General features: G+C 39.6%; 1 protein-coding gene across 2 annotated transcripts in view; it reads right to left on the reverse strand.

Annotated features, from left to right (window-relative positions):
* Positions 1 to 16803, reverse strand: part of LOC137854847 (opsin-5-like) — a 36110-nt gene extending 19307 nt beyond the window's left edge. The window contains exons 1-2 of one of the 2 annotated variants that reach the window (XM_068678781.1): positions 16395 to 16803; positions 5533 to 5685 (exon numbers count right to left, since the gene is read on the reverse strand). In XM_068678781.1, coding sequence (XP_068534882.1) covers positions 5533 to 5671 — 139 coding nt within the window. In that variant the 5' untranslated portion in view covers positions 5672 to 5685; positions 16395 to 16803. Of the gene's footprint in view, positions 1 to 5532; positions 5691 to 16394 lie in introns of those variants that run through there. The other variant, XM_068678779.1, reaches the window with a different exon arrangement.
* Positions 16804 to 20188: the final 3385 nt, after the last annotated feature.

Consider the following 20188-nt stretch of genomic DNA (forward strand, 5'->3'; position numbering starts at 1 on the left):
GGGTGGGAGTGATAGGACAGGGAGTAATGGATTTAAACTAGAAGAGAATAGGTTTAAATTAGATATAAGGAAGAAATTCTTTACTCTGAGGGTAGTGAGGCCCTGGCACAGGCTGCCCTGAGAAGCTGTGGATGCCCCATCACTGGCAGTACCCAAGGCCAGGCTGGATGGGGCTGAGGGCAGCCTGGGCTGGTGGAAAGTGCCCCTGTCCATGGCAGGGGGCTGGAAGTAGGTGATCTTTAAGGTCCCTTCCAACCCAAACCATTCCATGATTCTGTATTCTAAGAAGAAGACAAAGAAGAAAAGAGTGACCTCCTTATCTTTATCTCTCCCTATCTAAGCTTTCTCACTTTTGCTCTTCCTATTTCCTCTCCCATCTCACAGCGAGGGCAATGAGCAAGTGGCTGGAGGGATGCTTGGCTGCCACCTGGAGCCAAGCCTCCACACTACTATATAAAAAAAAAATAAAAATTAAAAAAAAAAGACCTAAATAACCTAGTTTTCCTCTGCTGATGAGACAGCAAAATCATTTTTCATGGTGCCTTCCTACACATTGTGCTGGTGGTGCACACTCAGCTGTATTCCATGTGTTCCAAAAAGAGACCGCAGGTCACCATCCACCTAGCCAACCTGCCATCTCCAAATACACCGCACAATTTTCATCAGCTCCTCTTTGCATTCTCTGCTGTGAGGCCAAATCTCAGGAATTAGACCTCAGGAATTAAATAAGTATTTTCTTTGGCCCAGCAATGAAATGATCATCTTGCAAAGATGCTGTGTTTTTCCAGAACCAAGAAACCAAACCTGGGAACATCTGTGAGGCAGAGAAAAATGGCTTCCAGCAGCTAAAACCAGACTATTTCACAAGAAATATGAGGGACTGCAGAACTGAAGGTTTAGTGAACTCAGAAGAAAGGTACTTTGATTTTGAATTTTTCAGTAATAAGTGTAATGCTCATCTAATTGGAAATACTTCCTATTTTTATACTGCAAGTATTGCTTTCTGGAATATTAAAAAAAATAAGAATAAACATTATAACAGAAGTTGGCTTATCCTTTAATCTTGGGTTTTCTCAGCAAATTTGATTTATCTTTGGTGAATTAAGTTTAAAGCACATCTCATTTTTATGGCTCTGCAAATTTAATCTAAATTATAAGTAGATACAGATATTCATTTGATTTTTTTTTCTTTGCAGCTAAGTGAATCACTTTCAGTGTTGCTGAGTGTATTTCATATATCTTAATCTTTTTATACCCATTTTTATCTCCAGTGAAATTAAGGATACCTAGTGTGCCATCATTTTCTTTGAAAGACCTTTCAAAAACACCTGTCATTGTCCTGAATCTTTTTGAACAGACAGGAAGTCCAGAGAGATTTCTTGATCAAATAAGTCTCTGAAGGAAATTTTTATTATTAATAGCTATATTTCAGATGGTCCCAGTTCACTTTCCTCCTAGTCCTACAGCTGGAAGGTATCAAGTGATAATTTAAGTCCCCTTTTGCACCTATCATTTCTGACAGTTGCTTATCTGGATTCTTTTTAAACTCATTTATATTAGAAACTTTACTATCTCTCTAGACAAGTCATCTAATGTTTTAGTTTCCCTGCTATTGAAAAGGTTTTGCTAACAGCTCTCTAAAGTCCTTGCTGGTGCAAGCTCCCAGCTCTGGTAGGTGATGGTAGGCTGTGTGCTTGGGCAGAGTCCAGAGTTGGAAACATGGAACAAAAGACTCTTCAGATATAAAATAAAGTTTTGTTTTGTTTTTCCATGAAGAAAAGATTCAGGAAAGAACTGTCCATGGCAGTGTAACCCTATTACTTATCTCCAACAATGAGCCAAGGATGCAATAGCTAAAAATGTGACACCTGCAGGGAAAGCTCAAGGTACAGATTGGTAACCTGCAGTGAAAGGCAAAAGCACATGAAAGAAGCAATCTGAACAAATAAGACTCCTTTTCTCCTATCTGAGAGGGGTCTAAACCATCAGAAAAAAAAAAAATAATAATAATAACAATTCAGGATTTTGTTTTCAATTAAGGTGTTTTATAATAAACCAAGGAAGTGCACAACAAGTTTGCAAATCAATGGTTACTTGCCATGGGCTTCAGAAGAAGCTGACTGCCAGCAGGTCTCTGCTCGATAGTGAGTCACCCATACAGTGAATCAATCATATCAGTGATGAAAAAGATAGCAGGGAAGTGACAAGGTAAAAATAATCAGATTCTTAAAAACGTGTACTGTTTGATTTTTTATTTTTTTTAAGGTGATTAAAAAAATACATGTGGAGGTGAACAAGTTAGGATGCTGTCTTACAGAGAATGTAAGGTTTGGTCAAGACCCTTGATTTTCTTTAAAAACAGAGAAATGCATTTTTATCTTTAGAAACTGAAATATTTCAGTTTCTGACCCTAAAAACTCTGCCAACTGTCCTGATAGGATCCCAGTCTTGTTCACTCACTGTGAAGCTTCTTCCCATTTTGAACCATATTTTAAGTCCACCTCTCTAGCTTCAAGCACAAAGATTCCCAATAGTAATTACCACCTCCCAACTTCCCACTTCTCCACAGCTGGTCTCTACCATCAGGATGTCCATTCCAAACATCCTCAGGATAGCAGAGCATTTCTTGAAGGGATCTGCACAGGAAGAAGAGATGCAATTCAGTGGCAGAAGAAGACCAAGGACAGGTTTGTTCTGAACCACAAGTTTTGATAAGAAGACACAGACATACTGTCACTGGATGCTCCAGCTGTTTTCCATCTTCTACTGATAACGCAGTTAACAAAGTAAATCAAGCATGTCTGCAATACTGCACAGTTACCACAACTGTGCCCAAGAGCTGTTTAGGAACATAGCTTTTGCTTACTTCTTTGAATACTTGGGAGTTGTGATTAACTATAAGGCTGCCAATTAAAGACCTCAGCAAGCCTGTCGTGGAATCTGAGCATAGAATCATTTAGGTTGGAAGAGACATCTAAGATCATCTGGTCCATCCTTTAACCTAGTACCCTTGCTAAGTCCAGCATGTCAGTGAATTATTTCATTGAGCTACAATTCCTTCCCCGCTACTTCAGACAGAGACCTTATTCACCACCTAAAATCTCTGCACAGCAGTTCATGTTGCAGCAAAAGTAGTGGGGACTCTGTACTTGTAGAAATCAGCTTAGTGGTGAAGAAAATTCAGGGTTATTTTTGTCTGAAGAAAGTAAAATAGCCATCTAGAGATTTTCCTAGGAACAACACGAGTTAATTTTCCTCTAACTTCTCATATTTTTGTATGGCCTAGGATATTATTAAAATGTTGCCATCCACCCACACATGAATGAGTTATAAAATAAGGGTTGGCACAATGACAGGAGCTAGTGTGAGGTATAACCCACACTTAAAACATTAGCCCAAACAAAGTCCTATTTTTTTAAAAAGTAAAATGTGTTTAAGACTACTTCTCCCCAGCTATGCACAAGCAGAGAAGGAAGACATAACATTGCTTCATCTACCACTTCTGTTTAGTACCCTCCTTTATTGACTGAGCTCTTATCTTAGAGGCTGATTTGTAATTCTTCCTTAATGATAAAAAGCATAACATTCTCCTTTTTCAAACAAACCCCTGTGAATAGTTGTATACTTTTCTCAGCCTCTGGCTGAGAAGTAACATCCATTACTGAATTGCAGTGTCAAAAACACTGCTGGTCAAAAACTGGTCTAAAAAACATGAAACCAGTTGCCATAGCTGAAATGGCAGAGGGCACGGCTGACCAACAACCAAGAAATGATTGCTTGAAATCATTGCAATGAAAAAAGTTACACATATAATCAATAGATAAGTTATTTATAAACCCTTTTTAACTATAAAGACAGTCTCCTCACACTCCTCACTTAAGACTACACCTGCATGGTTGGGGTTTGGCTTTTTGCTGGAAATTTATGATTTCTTGCCTTTGCCTTAATTTGAGTCTCCGCTTTTCAAGATGTTTTGCACCTGGCAGGGTTATTTGGAACTGAAAAAATCTATATTAAATACAGCCCATATAAATAGCCAACATAGTATACATTGGAAGAATTAATTTCAGCTCCTCTGACGTAATTTTAATGGGATTAAAAATAAGTTTGCTTAACTGAGCAAAAAAAGACCTGAGGGGAGTTATTTTGGACAGTTCAGTGAAGAAATCTCCTTGCACAGTAGCTATAAAAAATATTATTTATATTATACATGTATAAAGAATCTGAAGAGTTAAGATACATACAAAATGGTGCATGAATACTGAAAACAGCACAATGATATTAAGCAGAGCAGAGCTACAGCTTCACTGATCAGCTCTATCATTCCGAATTCTTTTTTCACTAAAGACATAAACAGAAGGCTGGTGAGAAATAAGTGTTATTCAAGCCTTTGTGAGACTTCCACAGTAGAAAATAAAATTAGATTACTCTTAGATGAGTCAGAGGAAAGGCAGTAAAAGAGGCACGCATGCAAAATAGTGAATGAGAAACATGAAGGTAGGACTGAAAAGTCTTTGTGTTTCGTGCACAAGTAGAATTAGAGAATGAACCCAAAAGAAATGAATGGGAAGGAGTACCCTGTATATCTTGTTTTTAACTGTGGGGTTCAGGTTTCTGAGACCTGGTGCACAGTTTGGTGCGGCACTGTTACACAACCTGGGCTTGGCTTTACTGAGCAAACAGTGTTTGAGCTGTGAGAAAGTAAATCAGCTAAAGCCATAAAACACAAGGAAACCCTAATCAAAACCACAAAAAGAAGTGCAACTGCTAAGGCAAGTTAGAAGCTCAAGTATTTGAGAGCAAAAACGTTGACAAAAAAAAAAAAAAAAAAGGAAAAAAAAAGAAGTCAGTGCTCCCCAAAAAGCAAAACCTCAGATCATAAATCAGCAAGAACAAGGACTTGCTTATTCTTAGAAGTAATGGAGACCAGTGTTTCCCAACTGAATGACAACTGCCTGGCATATGAATGAACGTAGCTATCATCTCTGTGCACTAGCCAATAAATAATTGCATTTATTCTGCTTACAAAGTCACTTTGCACACAGTGAAAGACTCCGAAACAAAATGTAGGTGAAGGTCATGGGCAGAAAATGCTGTTTGATATAGTAAGTAACAGAGGACAGCTGATGTCAGGAGCTGAGCAAGGTTTGAGCAAACACATCTGAGGATGTTCTTTCTTAATGCATGGGCACATGAGAGAGACTTTGAAAATCCACACAGTGTAAGAGAAGAAGACATCTCTGGTCAGGAATAATTAAACTGCAGGCTAGCAACCTATCATTAGAAATAGAAGGTTTCTTCACTTTTCACTGGAAGGTCCACTAGTTTTCACGTTTGACTAGCTGGAGCAGCATTGTCTGTTGACATTAACCATATTTCTAATATCTTCCCTCCTCTCCCTCCTAGATTCTTCTTTCTGGTATGGCTATGCAATTACGCATCTAATGCACTACAGCTTCTACCTTCTTTGTGAATGCCTGCAAGGATTCAGTGACATATTCATATTTCAAAGTTGAATTAAAAAATCATTACCAATTACTGTCAAATAAAACCCAGCTATGATGTCAGCTTCTCTAGAAAGCTTTGATGCGAAGGGGTCTTCCTTCTGTAGGTAGTGTGGGAGGTACTCTTCCTGGGAGGAAGCGTTGTGATCTGATGCCATCCCATTCATGACCAGCTCAGTGTCTGGGAAAAAAAAAAAAAAAAAAAAAAAAAAAAGGAAGAACAGAGTATGCAATAGATAACACATGCCACAAGAAATTGTGAAGATAATTTTCTTCATACATAATATGTTTCCTCCCATCTCCATTGCTGTTCTACCAGCTCCCAGGGCATTTCATGATCCAATTCAAAATTGCATAAAGCATTCTGACATATTTTATTTCAGGTCTTTATTTATCCCAGAATGTCATGATTCATATTGCAATCACCATAGTAATCCATGCGAGCAACATCTAAAAACCAGTGTATTCTGGCATGCAAGCCAGGGTCTCTGAAGTACCTTCCCTGAATATCTTAAGGAGCTTCATGTTTCCAGACAAGTGACCCAGAAGTGACCCAAGACTAAGAATCTGGGAAAAAGAAGTAGGGCAATTGCTGATGTCTGAATAGCTTCATAGTCCGATGTGTTAATGCATGCTGAACTTAATGTCTTTATCTATATGCACTGTTCTTATAATCCCGAGAAACTGGGAATTATCAGTTAGACAGTCCTAGCAATTTCTTCATATCCTGAGGGGCACTGTCTACAGACTGGAGCTGTGCAAATTTCACAGTAAAATGAAGAGCTATATCTATAAATTATCCTTAGAATTATTTAGCTGGGTTCTCATGTAAATAACTTCACATGATTATGGCTATAAACACTAATTGGTATTATGGTTATGAAGAAGTAGCAGGAGTATTAAATAAGACTCACCTAGGCAGGCTGGTTAAGTTTCCTACTTCTTTTGGGGGAAAATGGTGAAATGAGCTTAAGATCAATAAGGTGAACCCTGATAAGGGAAAAATACATGTAGAATCTGGCAGACATCCTTGCAGGTTGAGAAGCTGACACTAGACCAGTATAGACTGGGTTGTTGTCTACAGGTGCCTCTTCTTGACCCTGAATGTAGCAGGACTCCACAACAAGATGTCTACCTTTAAGCATCTCAAAGGAACATCAGGTGTCCATACTTAGGCAGTTGAATCGAGCTCTGTATCTACATTAGGATGCAAAGACTAACCCTCATGGATACCTGGAAACTAAAGCATCTTTTTCTCTTGTAAATACCCATGACAGAAACATCAGATTTGGATAAGATAAACCCCATCTGTGGTGTCTAATTTACAGGGGCTTAAAGTTCAGAAGATCAGTGATATCCCTAATATTAAACAAACAAACAATTAAAAAACAGTTTCGCTTTGCCTGGCCAGTGCAGAATTAGGCCTGTTTCCTGGTATGAAGAAAGACTGGCTCTTACTGTTAGCTTCATAGGCTGCTGCTCAAGGAATGCTCATGCACATTTAAGCAAGACAAGGGGGAAAGAATCATTTTATTTAACTTTACTGCAAAGGTGAGAGAGAAACAAATGCTGCCTTTAACACCTAACATTTTGTTTTTCTCCAGAGGAAAACACAAATAGTGTTTTTGTTGAAAAAGATTCACCCCACCCTGATCTCAGATATATGTGTATTCCCTCACCTTCCACGTCAGAGCTCTCCAACATGCAGCCAAAAATGCTGCAGTTCAGACGTGTTTAAAGAATTCAGAGATACTCAATATTCCCCTAGAAAAGCATTTCATTATTTAACCAATTCTCTGTCTCTTCTGCATCCTGAAGGCAGACAGTCTTCTTACTAACATCCCTGTGTGGCCACAGACATACCTGATGACACCTACCTACAACTAAAGTACCCATATATCTCTCCCTGCTGTCCCTGAAACTTTGGGGAAAACAATAAATAAACAAACAAATAAACAACAACAACAATAAAAAACTCAATTACATTACAACTCCATGGGAAAAAACAGGTTTGATAAGATTTGGGTTTGATAGAAATAAGTATCGAAGTGTTTTGAGGCTTCTTCCTTTCCTGAGACATATTAAAATTTCCCACTCAACTTATTATTTGGTGGCTCATGAGGACAATATCATTTAATTTGCAAGTATGCATGAAAGAGTAGCTTTAGAGAAGAAGTCTCAACTTCTTTACATGCTATCCCAAGCCAGAAACTCAGTCATTAGACTCTTCAACTTGCTTCTGAAGGAAAGGTGCAGATTTCCAAACAAGTCACGGCTACGAGGTGGAAGGAAGGCTTCGCTGATGAAACTGGACAGCTTCAATGTGGGAGATATTGCTGTTTTTCTCAATATAAGTCATTACCTGCTTGGAAATGTTAATGTTATTACAGAGTAGTTTTATCTGGCTGAAGAAAAAGAAGAAAACTACTTATCTTGGCTTTAAGCAAAGGTAAATTAAGGGTAAAAGAAGTTTCAGATATGAGAAGATCAAAACCAGGTCTTTGCCTGATTTACATGAAAAGTGTTCCAGTGAGATATAATACACAATTTAAATACCAGATTATGGTTTTAAAATAGTTATATCCTCCTGATTAGGCTGGAAGTAATTGTGCCCCCAAAATGAAACTCTATTCAAGAAGTAAATTTCACTTTTATAGGGAAAAAAAAAAAAAAAGAATGCAATTAACAAGGCAGAATAATTATGCCTCTCATAATTCCATGTCAAGAAAAGCCATAATCCTGATCAGCATCCAATTCCTACAAAGGCTTGGATAAAAACAACTAAGGATGGGAATAATTTTTAAACTATCAGGTAAAGCCTAGTATATTTAGGAGATGTATATTTTCCAATATTAATTATTTCATAAGCAAAGATTTGAACTACTAACCCTATTAGTTTGTCTTGTTTCATGCATTTGATTTTTTAAGACACCACAGTATTATAATGCCTTATAAAGGTCATAAAGGCTCTGATCCACAGACTCTAAAAGTTAATAAGTCAGGGAAAGAGACCATATAATGTTATTTTAATATAAAGTTTGGTGGTATAAGTGATATGTATATGTGGCAATCTCCATTGTTTTCAGGTTCCTGTGAACCTCTAAAACATCAAGTTATCAGACAGGTGAGCTATAAGATTCAGATTATGCCTTCTGCCACATGGCTAAACTAAGTATTGGCAGTTGCAGGCTAAACTTGAATACCCTAATCTAAATTAGTAAGAAAACATCTTTAAACTGATGTTAGCTTGCCAAAAAAAAATAAAAATAAAAAAATGATGCATTCTATTTATGAAGAACAGCCAACTGATATGAAACGGGAAAAGTATTTTCGTAACTTTGCGAGGAATTGAGGGAAATATAAACACCAACCATTTTCCTAAAAACATCTGGAAAAAAATAAAAACATGGTGTAGCTCAGAGGCAAAAGTTATCCAGTATGAGAATGAGCAGTATGCAGCACATGTCACAGAATCACAGAAAGGAAGCTACAACTAGATGCTGTCAAAAGAGTCCTCTGCAAAAATTATTGTGGCAGCAGTGCTTTTAACATGACTGATTCACAAGAGAGAACAAGGAATAGATTATATGCAAAGTCATGGACCACATATAAATTTTGCAATCCTTTTTGGAAGCAGATGAATTTACCGGGATGTAAATTGTAGAGTGAAACAAAAGACATCCGTGGACCCCTGTGCAAGTGCAGAGAAATAATTAGCAGAGCTCACTTTAAAAGAGCTATCACAGCTAAAGTGATAACATTATGAAGTGTGTTAATTAAGAAACTAACTTTCTTTTCTCTCACAATATGTAGTAAGTCTTAAAAAAAATATATATATGAAAACTATGAATAATTTTATCTGATTAAGTAAAAGACAAAAGCTATAAGGATATATTAGTGCCAGAGGGTACTGTTTTCAATAGGGGAAAAGGGAATGATCTTTCTCTTTTCTTTGTCCAGTGATAGCCATTTCTCAGATTCTCCATAACAAAGTTAGTTAGCTCTCAATGTCAGCTGAAAGCGAGTTCATATTGTCAGATGTAATTTTTATTTTAAACATTTAATTTTTGTTTTAAATTTCTATTTTATTTTTAATATTTTTTTATTTTAAACATCCCCTGTATTTTGCAGAGCACATTGTGCAAGCATGGGACATGGGAGACACGGGCAAATGCCCCCATGGGCATTGCCTTTTCCTCCTGCATCCATCCTGGCTGCTACAATGATAACATTTACCAACACACCTGGTGACAAATGCTGCTCTTCCCTTTATCTGCCTGATTCTCAGTACTCATTTTTCTCCAGTTTGACAGTGTTTCTCCAGACTTGTTTTCTGATAGTGGCATGCCTCCTTAGTCAACAGTCTGACTAGCTGCTGTATTTCAGAAGGTAGATAACAGTGACCAGAAAACTCATCTCAAAACAATCACAGAGCACCATACTTGCCTTGCCTTGCCTTGATTCACCTTGCCTCTTCATTTTTTCCCTCCTAAGATATCTGAAGAGACTTGTTTAAGAAAGATGGTCATGACTTAATCTCAGTTTAAGTGTAAAGTCTGCAGACTCAGGCTATGAGCCGGAATCTGTCTTCTCCTTAGTAGATAACTTGTTTAACCACCAGGCTGATGGCTATTCTAAGGTAGATTCTCTCACTCCTGTTAAAGGGGAATCATCACCTTCAGTAATTATTCACTATATCAAACTAACATTTCCTATATTTCAAGTGAACACTGTGCTCTGTCACATCAAACTGCTGCTTTTGATCTAGTATCAACAGAAATAATAAAAATTTAAATGTCACATATTCCTCCCATAATAGAGAATCAGAAAACTTTTGGAAATTCAACTTTTTGGATGTAGATACTGGGAAAATACCTATCACCAATCTGCCCAACCAACATAATATAACATCACATAGCAAAACTGTAAGGGCAGGGATAGGAGAAAACCTAGAGTCAGATTTATGTGACTCCCATCTCAGGCTAAACACCCTGCTGAAAGGTGGAATCAAAATTTCGGATCAAAGCCCCAGATAGTGCTTCTGTCTTTTTTTGGTCTTAAAAGTATGCAGTAAAACTTGCTGCTGAGTTTTGAAACAATGCAATGATTATAAAAATTGATGCAATAATAAATTCACAAGTAATTATGTGGGTGTCCACAGCTATATTTACATTAATGAGCAAACCTACAGCAGGGGATCTGTAGAGCTAAACAGCTGCTGGTAAAGTCCAGCCAAGGACTTTCCTTTTTCCAAGGCTGTGTACTTTTTGAGCACTGGTGATTTTGTGGTTGTGTTTGTTTGTTTGTTTTAAAAATAAAAAAGGAATAAAGATATAAATTCCTCTGGTTTGTTTTGGTTTATTTTTACTGAGGCCTTGATTCCAATTAACAAGAGTAGACTGAAAAACAAGCTCTCAAAAGATGTTTTGTAACACATAACTGCTCCATCAGGCTTGACAGGCATATTTGGGCAAGCCCTGGAAAATAAGCCAGTTATCAAGGATCAGTTCCTTCTTGCTCCTTCACAAGACTAGAGACTCTACTTTGCAGTAGGTCTCCAATGACCAAGGCATGGGAACAGAGAGCAATACACTACAGCCTGCCCGTGTAGCTCATCGACAGATCATCTTTCCAGCATAGCCCACGCTGAAAGGCCCCCAGAGCCTCTGAAAACAGATTTAAAACCACAACAAAGGACACCAGTCTGCTGCTCCTTATGAGAAATGGACTCGTGCTTATTCCTGTGTTGTAGACAATTCATATTTAATTAATACAAATGATTCCACTTCTAAATAATATATTTTTTAAAATGGAACTGTTCCACTAGAGCTGATCTCAGGAGATCCAAAATCCTGACTCAGACTCTAAAAAAGAGCAATAACAACCCTCAACACTTCTGAGACGAGAGAGAGAGAGAGATTTGGGGCTATTTTTTTGGTTTAAATAATGCCATTTTGCCAGCACTGCATCACTTTTGCTCCGTGCTCTCTTCTCAGTTCCTCTCTGTGGTGTTTCACCATGTCCTTTGTGGCTGGGCCAGGCTCTTCTTATCCCAAGGAATGCAAGGACAAATCACCCCCATGTCCTGAAGGAAAGGAACAGACCACAGAACAGCAGCCACTTCCCTGATCACTGCTTCATATAGGGAGGGCTCCAAAGGAACAAACAGAAAAATCTCAGGGAATTTTCAAAAAAACAAAAATAATCAGGGTGTTCCGTGGAGGTGAGTTGCAGCAATCAGAATGAACCTGACTGGTGCCTGTTATTTATTGGGCACTGACATTTGGTTTAAGGCTTTCATAGATACCTTGTGACTGGAACACTGCAGGCATAGCATGAGATTTTCCATGCCCAAAGAAAATTCCGGCCTTTGAACTGGTTGCATCTGCCCTGACAACATCATCTGCAAAAGGCAGGAGCTTCATGACATCTGCTACCTGAACATCTTCAAATCACTGATGCAATCTTTCCCCAGTCCTGGAAAACCTGCTTTAGGTGGCCCTGCTTGAGCAGAGGGGTTGGACAAGGTGACCTCCAGAGCTCCCTTCCTTCCTTCCAATCTGTGAGCACTGTGGGACTTCAGTCTCATCTCTTCTTCTGTCAAGGCCAATTATCAGTAAATTGCTAAACCTCTTCCCCCAGAAGTGAATTTGTATCTACAGCAGAGGTGGGCCAATGGACTGATGGGGGGTGGTGTAGCAGCACTCAAGTCAGCAATATAAACAGTAATAATGTGTTCTGCTGTTTTGGAAAATTAATATAAACCACAGGCTGTCCTAAGAGAGGTAAAGGTTTGCAATGCTTTTAAGTAATGCTCCAGTAACAGCAGAGTATGATTTTGAAGGTGATGTAGTCAGAGACCTGAGGCTGTGTTTGAAGCATGTATTTGCCTTTTTTTTTTTGGTTTGTTTTTTTGTTTGTTTCCTAGGACAGCATCTATGGAAGATATTTGAATGATTTATTTACATTAAGCAGACTGACTTCCTCTTTGTTGTGATGCATCACTCCTGAGCTTGGAGGAGGTAATCTTTGAATATTAACCAGCTTTCTTGAGCCTCTCTTCCCTCCACAGCTTTGTCCCATGGTTCTCTACCAAGCAGATCCCTGAAGAGGCCAAAGTCTCCTCTCCTGATGTCCAGCTTGCTGTGCTCCCTCCTCACTGCCCTCCAGATCTTGGACTCCACCATCTCATGGTCAGCCAAGGCTGCCTTCAAGCTTCACATTCCCCACAGCCCCTCCTTACTGGTGAGAATGAGGTCCAGCACAGCACCTCTCCTCTTTGGTTCCTCTATCACTTGGAGAAGGAAGCTGTCATCAATGCATCCCAGGAACCTCCTGGATTGCCTGTGCCCTCCAGAAGCCAGACACAGGGCAACAAACTTGTTGGCATGCAACCATTACAAACCTTACCACTGAAAAACAGGCTGGAGAGGACTTCAAACTGACATGCAGTTCTTAACCAGGATTTATCCTGACTTGAAATCAGCTATGTTGTTACAGAAGATTGTCCAGCCAACTCTTTAAAACATTTAATAATGGAAATTTCAAAGCCTCCCTAGGTATGTTTTTCCTGAGGTTAGTTAAAATTGTCAGAGAGAAACTTGGGACCACTCACTTCTTAACTCCCATTGTTAGATTAGGGACGTTGATCTTCCCCCCAAATCCTGATTTCCAACATAGGCAGATCCTTCTGGGAAGCATTGATGTAAAGGATTAATTTCATTATTTTAGGAGCATAATTGCTTATTCAGTATACTGCTGAATCCCGCCTAGATATAATATTTGTTAATGCAAAATGAGGCATAAGTAGACCAGGGCACAAGGAAGGACAACTCAAGAGACCTGAATGGGTAATACACATTATGGAGAAGTGCACTTGTCAGTGACAATTGTCATTACTTTGGCAAGAATCAGGCATCAACAGTGCTCCTTAGGGACACTGAAAAAATTGAAAGTCATTGTGATATTATATCACAAAATCTAAATGAATCATAGAAGGTGTACATGCAGGAAGGAAAGAGGAAAGTGCTACGAGGGATTCCAAAGAACATGAATTGAAATTCAAGAAATATTTTATCTAGAGTGTTTACGAAGCACTGAGAGAGTTTCGATTTGGGAATAAAAATGAATACAAGAACCATGAAATCGTTTGACAAGCAATGACATGAATTTACTTCTGCCTGAGTTTTTCATTCCTAAGACCACCTAAATGCAAAGCACCACATATATGTGGTATATGCTGCCACCACACCAGCTTACTGCAGCACCCCACACCCCAGCCCCTGCCCACAGCTGAGTACATTTCCAGTACCCCCCACCAAGGGACATGGGAGGCAGCACCCAAATTTCACTCACAGCTTGCCCACAAAGGTGAACACATTACACCAGGGGCCTTGCTTGGATTAAATATTCATCTCTGCATTTGTATCTTCATTGCAAAATTCTTCAGCTTTGAAAGCCAACATACATGTATTAGGAGGAAAAGGTGTGTGTTCCTGCTCTATCTCCACAGAGTGCTCTGGCACACCAGGATTTACTTACATCCATGACTGAATTCCTCCTGCCTACAAATTTCAGGGCATGCACCCCTGCTCCATTTCTAGGGCAGGCAGGGCTGAGATTTTTTGCTGGGACATCCCTGAAATAATGTTCCTGGGAGTCCTGGTGGTGAGATGACTTACACTCACCAGATACCTGGCACTAGCCCCCTTTACCCTTGCAGAAGGAATTAGGGTGTACCTTTAAGCCTGAGACTCAAGGAAAGAAAACAGAGCAGAAATTTCATAGCATGTGAATAGGCTGCAAAGGTTTTATTGCATATGAACATTTCTGTGGTACTGACAGCCTGCAGCCATAAAGGTCTCACACTCCTTGCTTTCCACAGGCTGCCTTGTGAAAAAAAGCACGTGCTGCTCACATATAGGAGCTACGTAATCAGCACAGACAGCCTAGAAAGAAAGGAAAAGAAGTCACAGCCACACCACATGGATCACCAAAACCAAAGCTAAGTCATCCATCCAGCACAATTTTAAGCAGGTACTTGGTGCTGACCAGGGGGCAGCACCCCAATGTAGCACTACAGGACAACGTGCAGCAAGGAAAGACATTTCACATAAGCCAAGCTAAAGAAAAATAGAAAGGCAGTCCCAACTCACTTCAGTGTTATTTCACATTAGGAAACATCCTGGAACACTTTTAGGTGTTGGACTATTGCAGAGGAGATCCTACCCTTCTGCTTCAACATTGCTGGCTGTTTGTCCATCAAACAAGTGCCCTGGTGACACACAAAGGCCTGATCCTGTCCCAGGGAGAATGGTTTTCTGGCTGACCAGCATAAAAATCCCATCTGTTCTGTTCTTATATAAAACACTAAGGCTGTATGATAAGCCTGGGGTAAATATATAGGCAACAATTCTCCAGCTCACAAACCTAATCAGAGTGGCTCAGTGATCGACATGCGTGCATATAGAGAGTCAGTGCTTAGGAATGCAGCTTGGAAATGCTAACTTGCTTTCCCCCTCTCTCTGCTGAATCTCTCTCCTATTACAGGCTGAGCCTGATGTTAATTTTGTCCCTGTGCTGCCTGTGTACCAGCACCCAGTAGTTTGGCACCAAAAACTTCAGTGAGCCAGGCTAACACAGTTCCTACACCCAGCTCTGCAAAGAAACACAGCCTGTTCCCTTCCAAACTACATGCAGATATTAGGATTTGCTGGCTAATTAGGCTATTACGATGCCTGGCTCTCAGATGTACCTCAGCACTACTCTGCAACTGAAATGACTTAATAATTCTTCTAAATACCAGGAGCTTGTTTTCCGTTTGGCATGAAGTGCCATCACATCCCTGTGCTGACTTCATCTTACAGCTTCTGGTGATCGTCTCCTCCTCATGAACAGCAGCCAAAGCTGTGAAGAAGGGATGTGAACACACCATTTCTGCCAATACTTTCTCTCTTGTTCTAAGAGAGTGTTATGGGATGTCCATTTCAATCTCGTCCTTTAAAATCAACCAGTAGTCAATATCAAATCAATATCAATTGTATAATCTGTATTCAAACAATCCAATCAATATTTTATGTTCCTCATGTTGCTCAGAGACAGAAATGATATGTTCTTTTCCAAATTCATTCCAAATTTTGCAGTAAAGTTAGTGTCAGATCTTTACAGACCTCCAGAAATGCTAAAAAATACTTATCAAAAGGCTTTTTTGTCTCCTAGGCATGTTACATCATGAAATTATCTCTGGTTATATCACACACACACAGTGACACTAACACCATCATAAGAGGTGGAGGAGAGAAGCAAGGAAGGAAGGAAGGAAGGAAGGAAGGAAGGAAGGAAGGAAGGAGGGAAGGAGGGAGGGAGGGAGGGAAGGAGGAAGAGAGAAAGAGAGAGAGAGAGAGAAGAAGGAAGAAATAGAAGAAAGAAGAAAAAGAAAAAGAAAGGGAGAAAAGGATGGTAAAAAAGAGGAAAGAGAAAGAAATAAAGAAAGAAAGAAAGAAAGAAAGAAAGAAAGAAAGAAAGAAAGAAAGAAAGAAAGAAAGAAAGAAAGAAAGACACTAAATATCAAACTTTCAGATATTTTTTTTCTGACATTCTCAAATACCTTTCATAAGGCTACATGCTAAAGTCTTCATTCCTAGGATGATTTATTCCATAGGAAGGAGAAGAAAGGTAGAAAGGTAATCAAGAGGATTCTATGAGATACTATTAGTGAAGCTGCCATAAATACAGACCTGGATTAAGGATATATTGAATATAGACAGTGCACCTGTATAGACATCCACCTGTACACATCTGCATGCATTTTTGCACTTACATTTTTTGCACTCACACACCTCCACTTTCAGCATTTTCCCTTACAAGAACAAGAGGAGAAGCAGGACATACCTCATGCACAAACTCCGTACAGAGCATCCCCCCCAGAGCTCCACAGCTGCTTTTTTTCAATGTCCAGATCAGAGCAATCTGCAAAAGCATAAATCCACAGTGCCCTTGGTGTTTCAAGTTCTAGCATTCAGGAGGGAGAGGGGAAAATCACGCCGACCCTCAGGACAAGCCAACCCCTCTCCTTCCCCTCGCTCCCGACTTGGGCAGGCAGGCTGTGGAGGCTGTGCTCTCCTTTCCTCTCACTCTCCCTAGCAGTGCCACTGCAGGTCCTCCACTTTACAGCACCAAAATCACTTTCCAGAGCATGCAGCCCCTATGTCTGTGTCCATCAGCCTGTCAGAGCTGCAGTGACCCCAGCGCAGAGGCAGGGGTGTGAGCCAGAGCCGCCGGAGCCGGCCAAATTCTGTCAAGCCACATGTCACATGCTGCCGGAGCCCTCCTGCGAGCACAGCTGTAATCCTGCCTATTGCCCATGCCACCAAACCGAGGAGGCGTTTAAACTTGAAGGCTTATATGCTTTCTGTATTTTGTTTCGGTTTGTTTTCTGTTGTTGTCATTTTGGTTTGTTTTCTCATCAAGTGATTCTTGCTTTCTGGCAAAAGGGGAAAAAAATCTGCCAGCCTAAAGGGTACTTGCAAAGAGTTAATAAAAGCTTCTTTTGGCATTGCATTTCATTCATGTTTGCCATCACATCCAGACATTTTTTAAACTGGGCTGTAGTGAGAATATGTGTGCAAATCATCACTACCACCCAGAAGTCAGAATATTTTTGTATTAACTGAAGTCCTGACTTTCAACCTGCACAACAGTAAATAAAACAATACAATACAGGAAATTTAAAGCCTAAAATAAATAAATAAATAAATAAATAAATAAATAAATAAATAAATAAATTACAACTTTGAAATACAAGAATGAGTCCCAGATTTTCCCTCACCAAGCCAAATTTGTGATCCTACATGACTCTGGCTCACAGAATCAGTTCGTTTTTATCAGCTGCCTGGTCAAGAAGCACTTTTCTGGGTAACACAATAAAATTAACCCACTCCTGGATGTGGAAATAATATTGTAGGGAACATTTGTACTTGCTCTGTAACCAGAGACTAGTCCTGTTACCTTCCTACCATCAGATAGAGATTGAGAGGCTGTAGAAGTCACTGACAGTTTTTCATAAATAGCTAATTCAAGTGATGCTTTATTGTCAAAAATCAATATAGACTAAGACACATTTTTTCTTTAAAAAAAAATAAATAAATAGAACTTCCTGAGAAGTGGTAGAGTTGTATCCCATAAGTAAAAGATAAAAAGGGATTGTACGATGTCAAAATAAGATAGAAGGAAGCAAGTGGCTTCTAGAAATCAGGAGATTCTTCTGAGCCAGGGAAGAGTCTCACATAAAGGCTGAGTATCATTCCCTGATGGCTACATAGAAAAGAAAAGCAGCATGTTTTCTCCTTTTCAGGGTTTAGGAAGCATATGTTAGAGGGATGATGCACTTTAGCTCAGTTCAAAGTTAAAGACTGGCACCTGTTAGCTCACCTCCAGTTACCCTGCAGCCTCACCAGCTTTTGCCTGGCTCTGCACAGGTACAGATCCTCCAGCTCAGGGTATAAAAGGAAGGGTATAAAAGGAAGGGTCAGATCCTCCAGCCCAGGGTATAAAAGGAAGGATCATGGAACTCCAGAGTTACTTTCTGGCTGACACAAAATCCAGGCTACAGCACCAAAAAAACTTGGGTGGCAAGTGACATCAGGACTGTCCACTAAAGAATTAACAGGAACACAGAGATTTACGCTCAATTGACTTGAAGCTGCTTTGCAGAAAAAGCTCATCGTTAAAGCCATCTTTTATTTACAGGGTGAAGAACCAGGGCAGAGAAAGGTGAAAAACACAAGCTTTTCTAAACAGAAAATTCACACTAGGTAAGATTTCAGTCTTCCAGACTGTCAGTGTGCCAAAACAGTTGCAGATGTCAGAAAAAGTCTCAGGCTGATAAGCTCCAACCCGCCCCCCCCCCCAAAAAAAAAAAACAATGCTGTATTGCACCCCTGAAAGCCTCAAGAGGTGACCAAGGTAACTGGCTGCTCTGTACGCAGTGAGTCCCAAAGGCAGATGCAACAGTGTCCCATTTCTCCTCACCTCCACTTTATTCACATCCACACATAGCAGAATGATAAGCAGCAGCATTTAGTGAGGGTTGAAGAGAGTGGTATATCACAAAAGGGTCAGGGCTTGGAAAAAACAGAGAAAGGGTAAAAGAAGGAAAAGGGAAAGATGGGTGTAATGGTGTAATGGCCAAGAACCTTTGGAAGACAACAGGAGAAAACAGGAGCATGGTTCTCCTCCAAAGCAGTACCAGAAGAATTGGACTTTCAGGTTCCCACTGAAGCTTCTGGCCTATAAAATCACTTTTAAGGAATATGTTGATATTTGCTATGAAGTCATACATTAGAAGTTATAAACTGATGTCCTTCTGGGACATGTCACTTATCTCTTGATTATCGCTATATCAAGAAATGTTTTGCAGAAATTATGGCAAACTCTCGAAAGGCAGCAGTGGCAGAGAATGGATTTTATTCCCCACTTTACTGCAGGTGGTGTTGGTGATATGATATTAGCAGCAACAAGCAGCAAGCCACATACCTCAAGTCCTGATCTTAGCCCTCATCTTAACTGGTCTTGACTTTCTTTGCATGCTATAGCAGCAAAGCAGTCGGGTGACTGATCTCTAACAGCAAATGCAAATGGTCAGATGGTTATTCTTTTAACCACAGACCATGCTAAGAGGCTTTAAGCCTTGGACTTGTTCATATTTAGCAAGGTTTAGTCATATCATAAAAGGCAAAAGTCCAATATGTGAGCGAAAATCCTAGCATAGTGCAGGATCATAGATCACTGGAAAAGAAGCTTGCTAACAACAGTATAAAATACCCCCAAGCAAACCACAAAATTGAAGTGAACAAACTATTGCCATCAACAGCAGTTCTGGTAACTTGAGGCACTGGCACTTGATGATCCTCAGCTGGCGACCACAGGCAACCACAAGGGTGAGAAGGTAGCTTGGAGAAGAGTAAGAGCAATAAGACAATGTAGCCTGTATATTGCTATTAATTACACTGGTGATTTCACACCTTTAGTTTTAATTAAATTATTTAGATTGTGGATGCATGGGTATCATTTTAATAGTGCTAGTAGAAGCTTTTGCCTTATTTTAATTGGACTAGTCATTAATTCTTATATGTGTATATGAGTTCCATAACAATATTTTGAGTGTACCAGGATAGGCTTAGGATGTGGTACCAATGCGAATGTTGTGAACTGACTGATGAACTACTTTAGCGGGGCTTAGTGAAGGTGTAAGACATTGAGTTTCAATTTGTGGGACAATTTTTTCCAGGAACCTTGGAGGGAAAGAAAAAAAAAAAGTCATAGCTGGAAGATAAGTGATCAGATATGGTCTATTGGCTGGAGAGAACCAAGACACTGCTGGTCTTCCTAAGCTTGGAAGAACCCAGTTAGCATATTACCTTTCATGTCAAGACTGTCATGAACAGAGAAATGAAAGTCAAAAAGTCAATAATGAGCATGCTTGCAATAACACAAGACTGAATAGTTGGTTTTTTCTTAAGAAAAATAAAAGGACTAAAAAAAAAAGAGAAGAGAAAAGAGAAGAGAAGAGAAGAGAAGAGAAGAGAAGAGAAGAGAAGAGAAGAGAAGAGAAGAGAAGAGAAGAGAAGAGAAGAGAAGAGAAGAGAAGAGAAGAGAAGAGAAGAGAAGAGAAGAGAAGAGAAGAG

The sequence above is a fragment of the Anas acuta genome, chromosome 3 (genome assembly GCF_963932015.1).
Source record: "Anas acuta chromosome 3, bAnaAcu1.1, whole genome shotgun sequence".
NCBI lineage: Eukaryota > Metazoa > Chordata > Aves > Anseriformes > Anatidae > Anas > Anas acuta.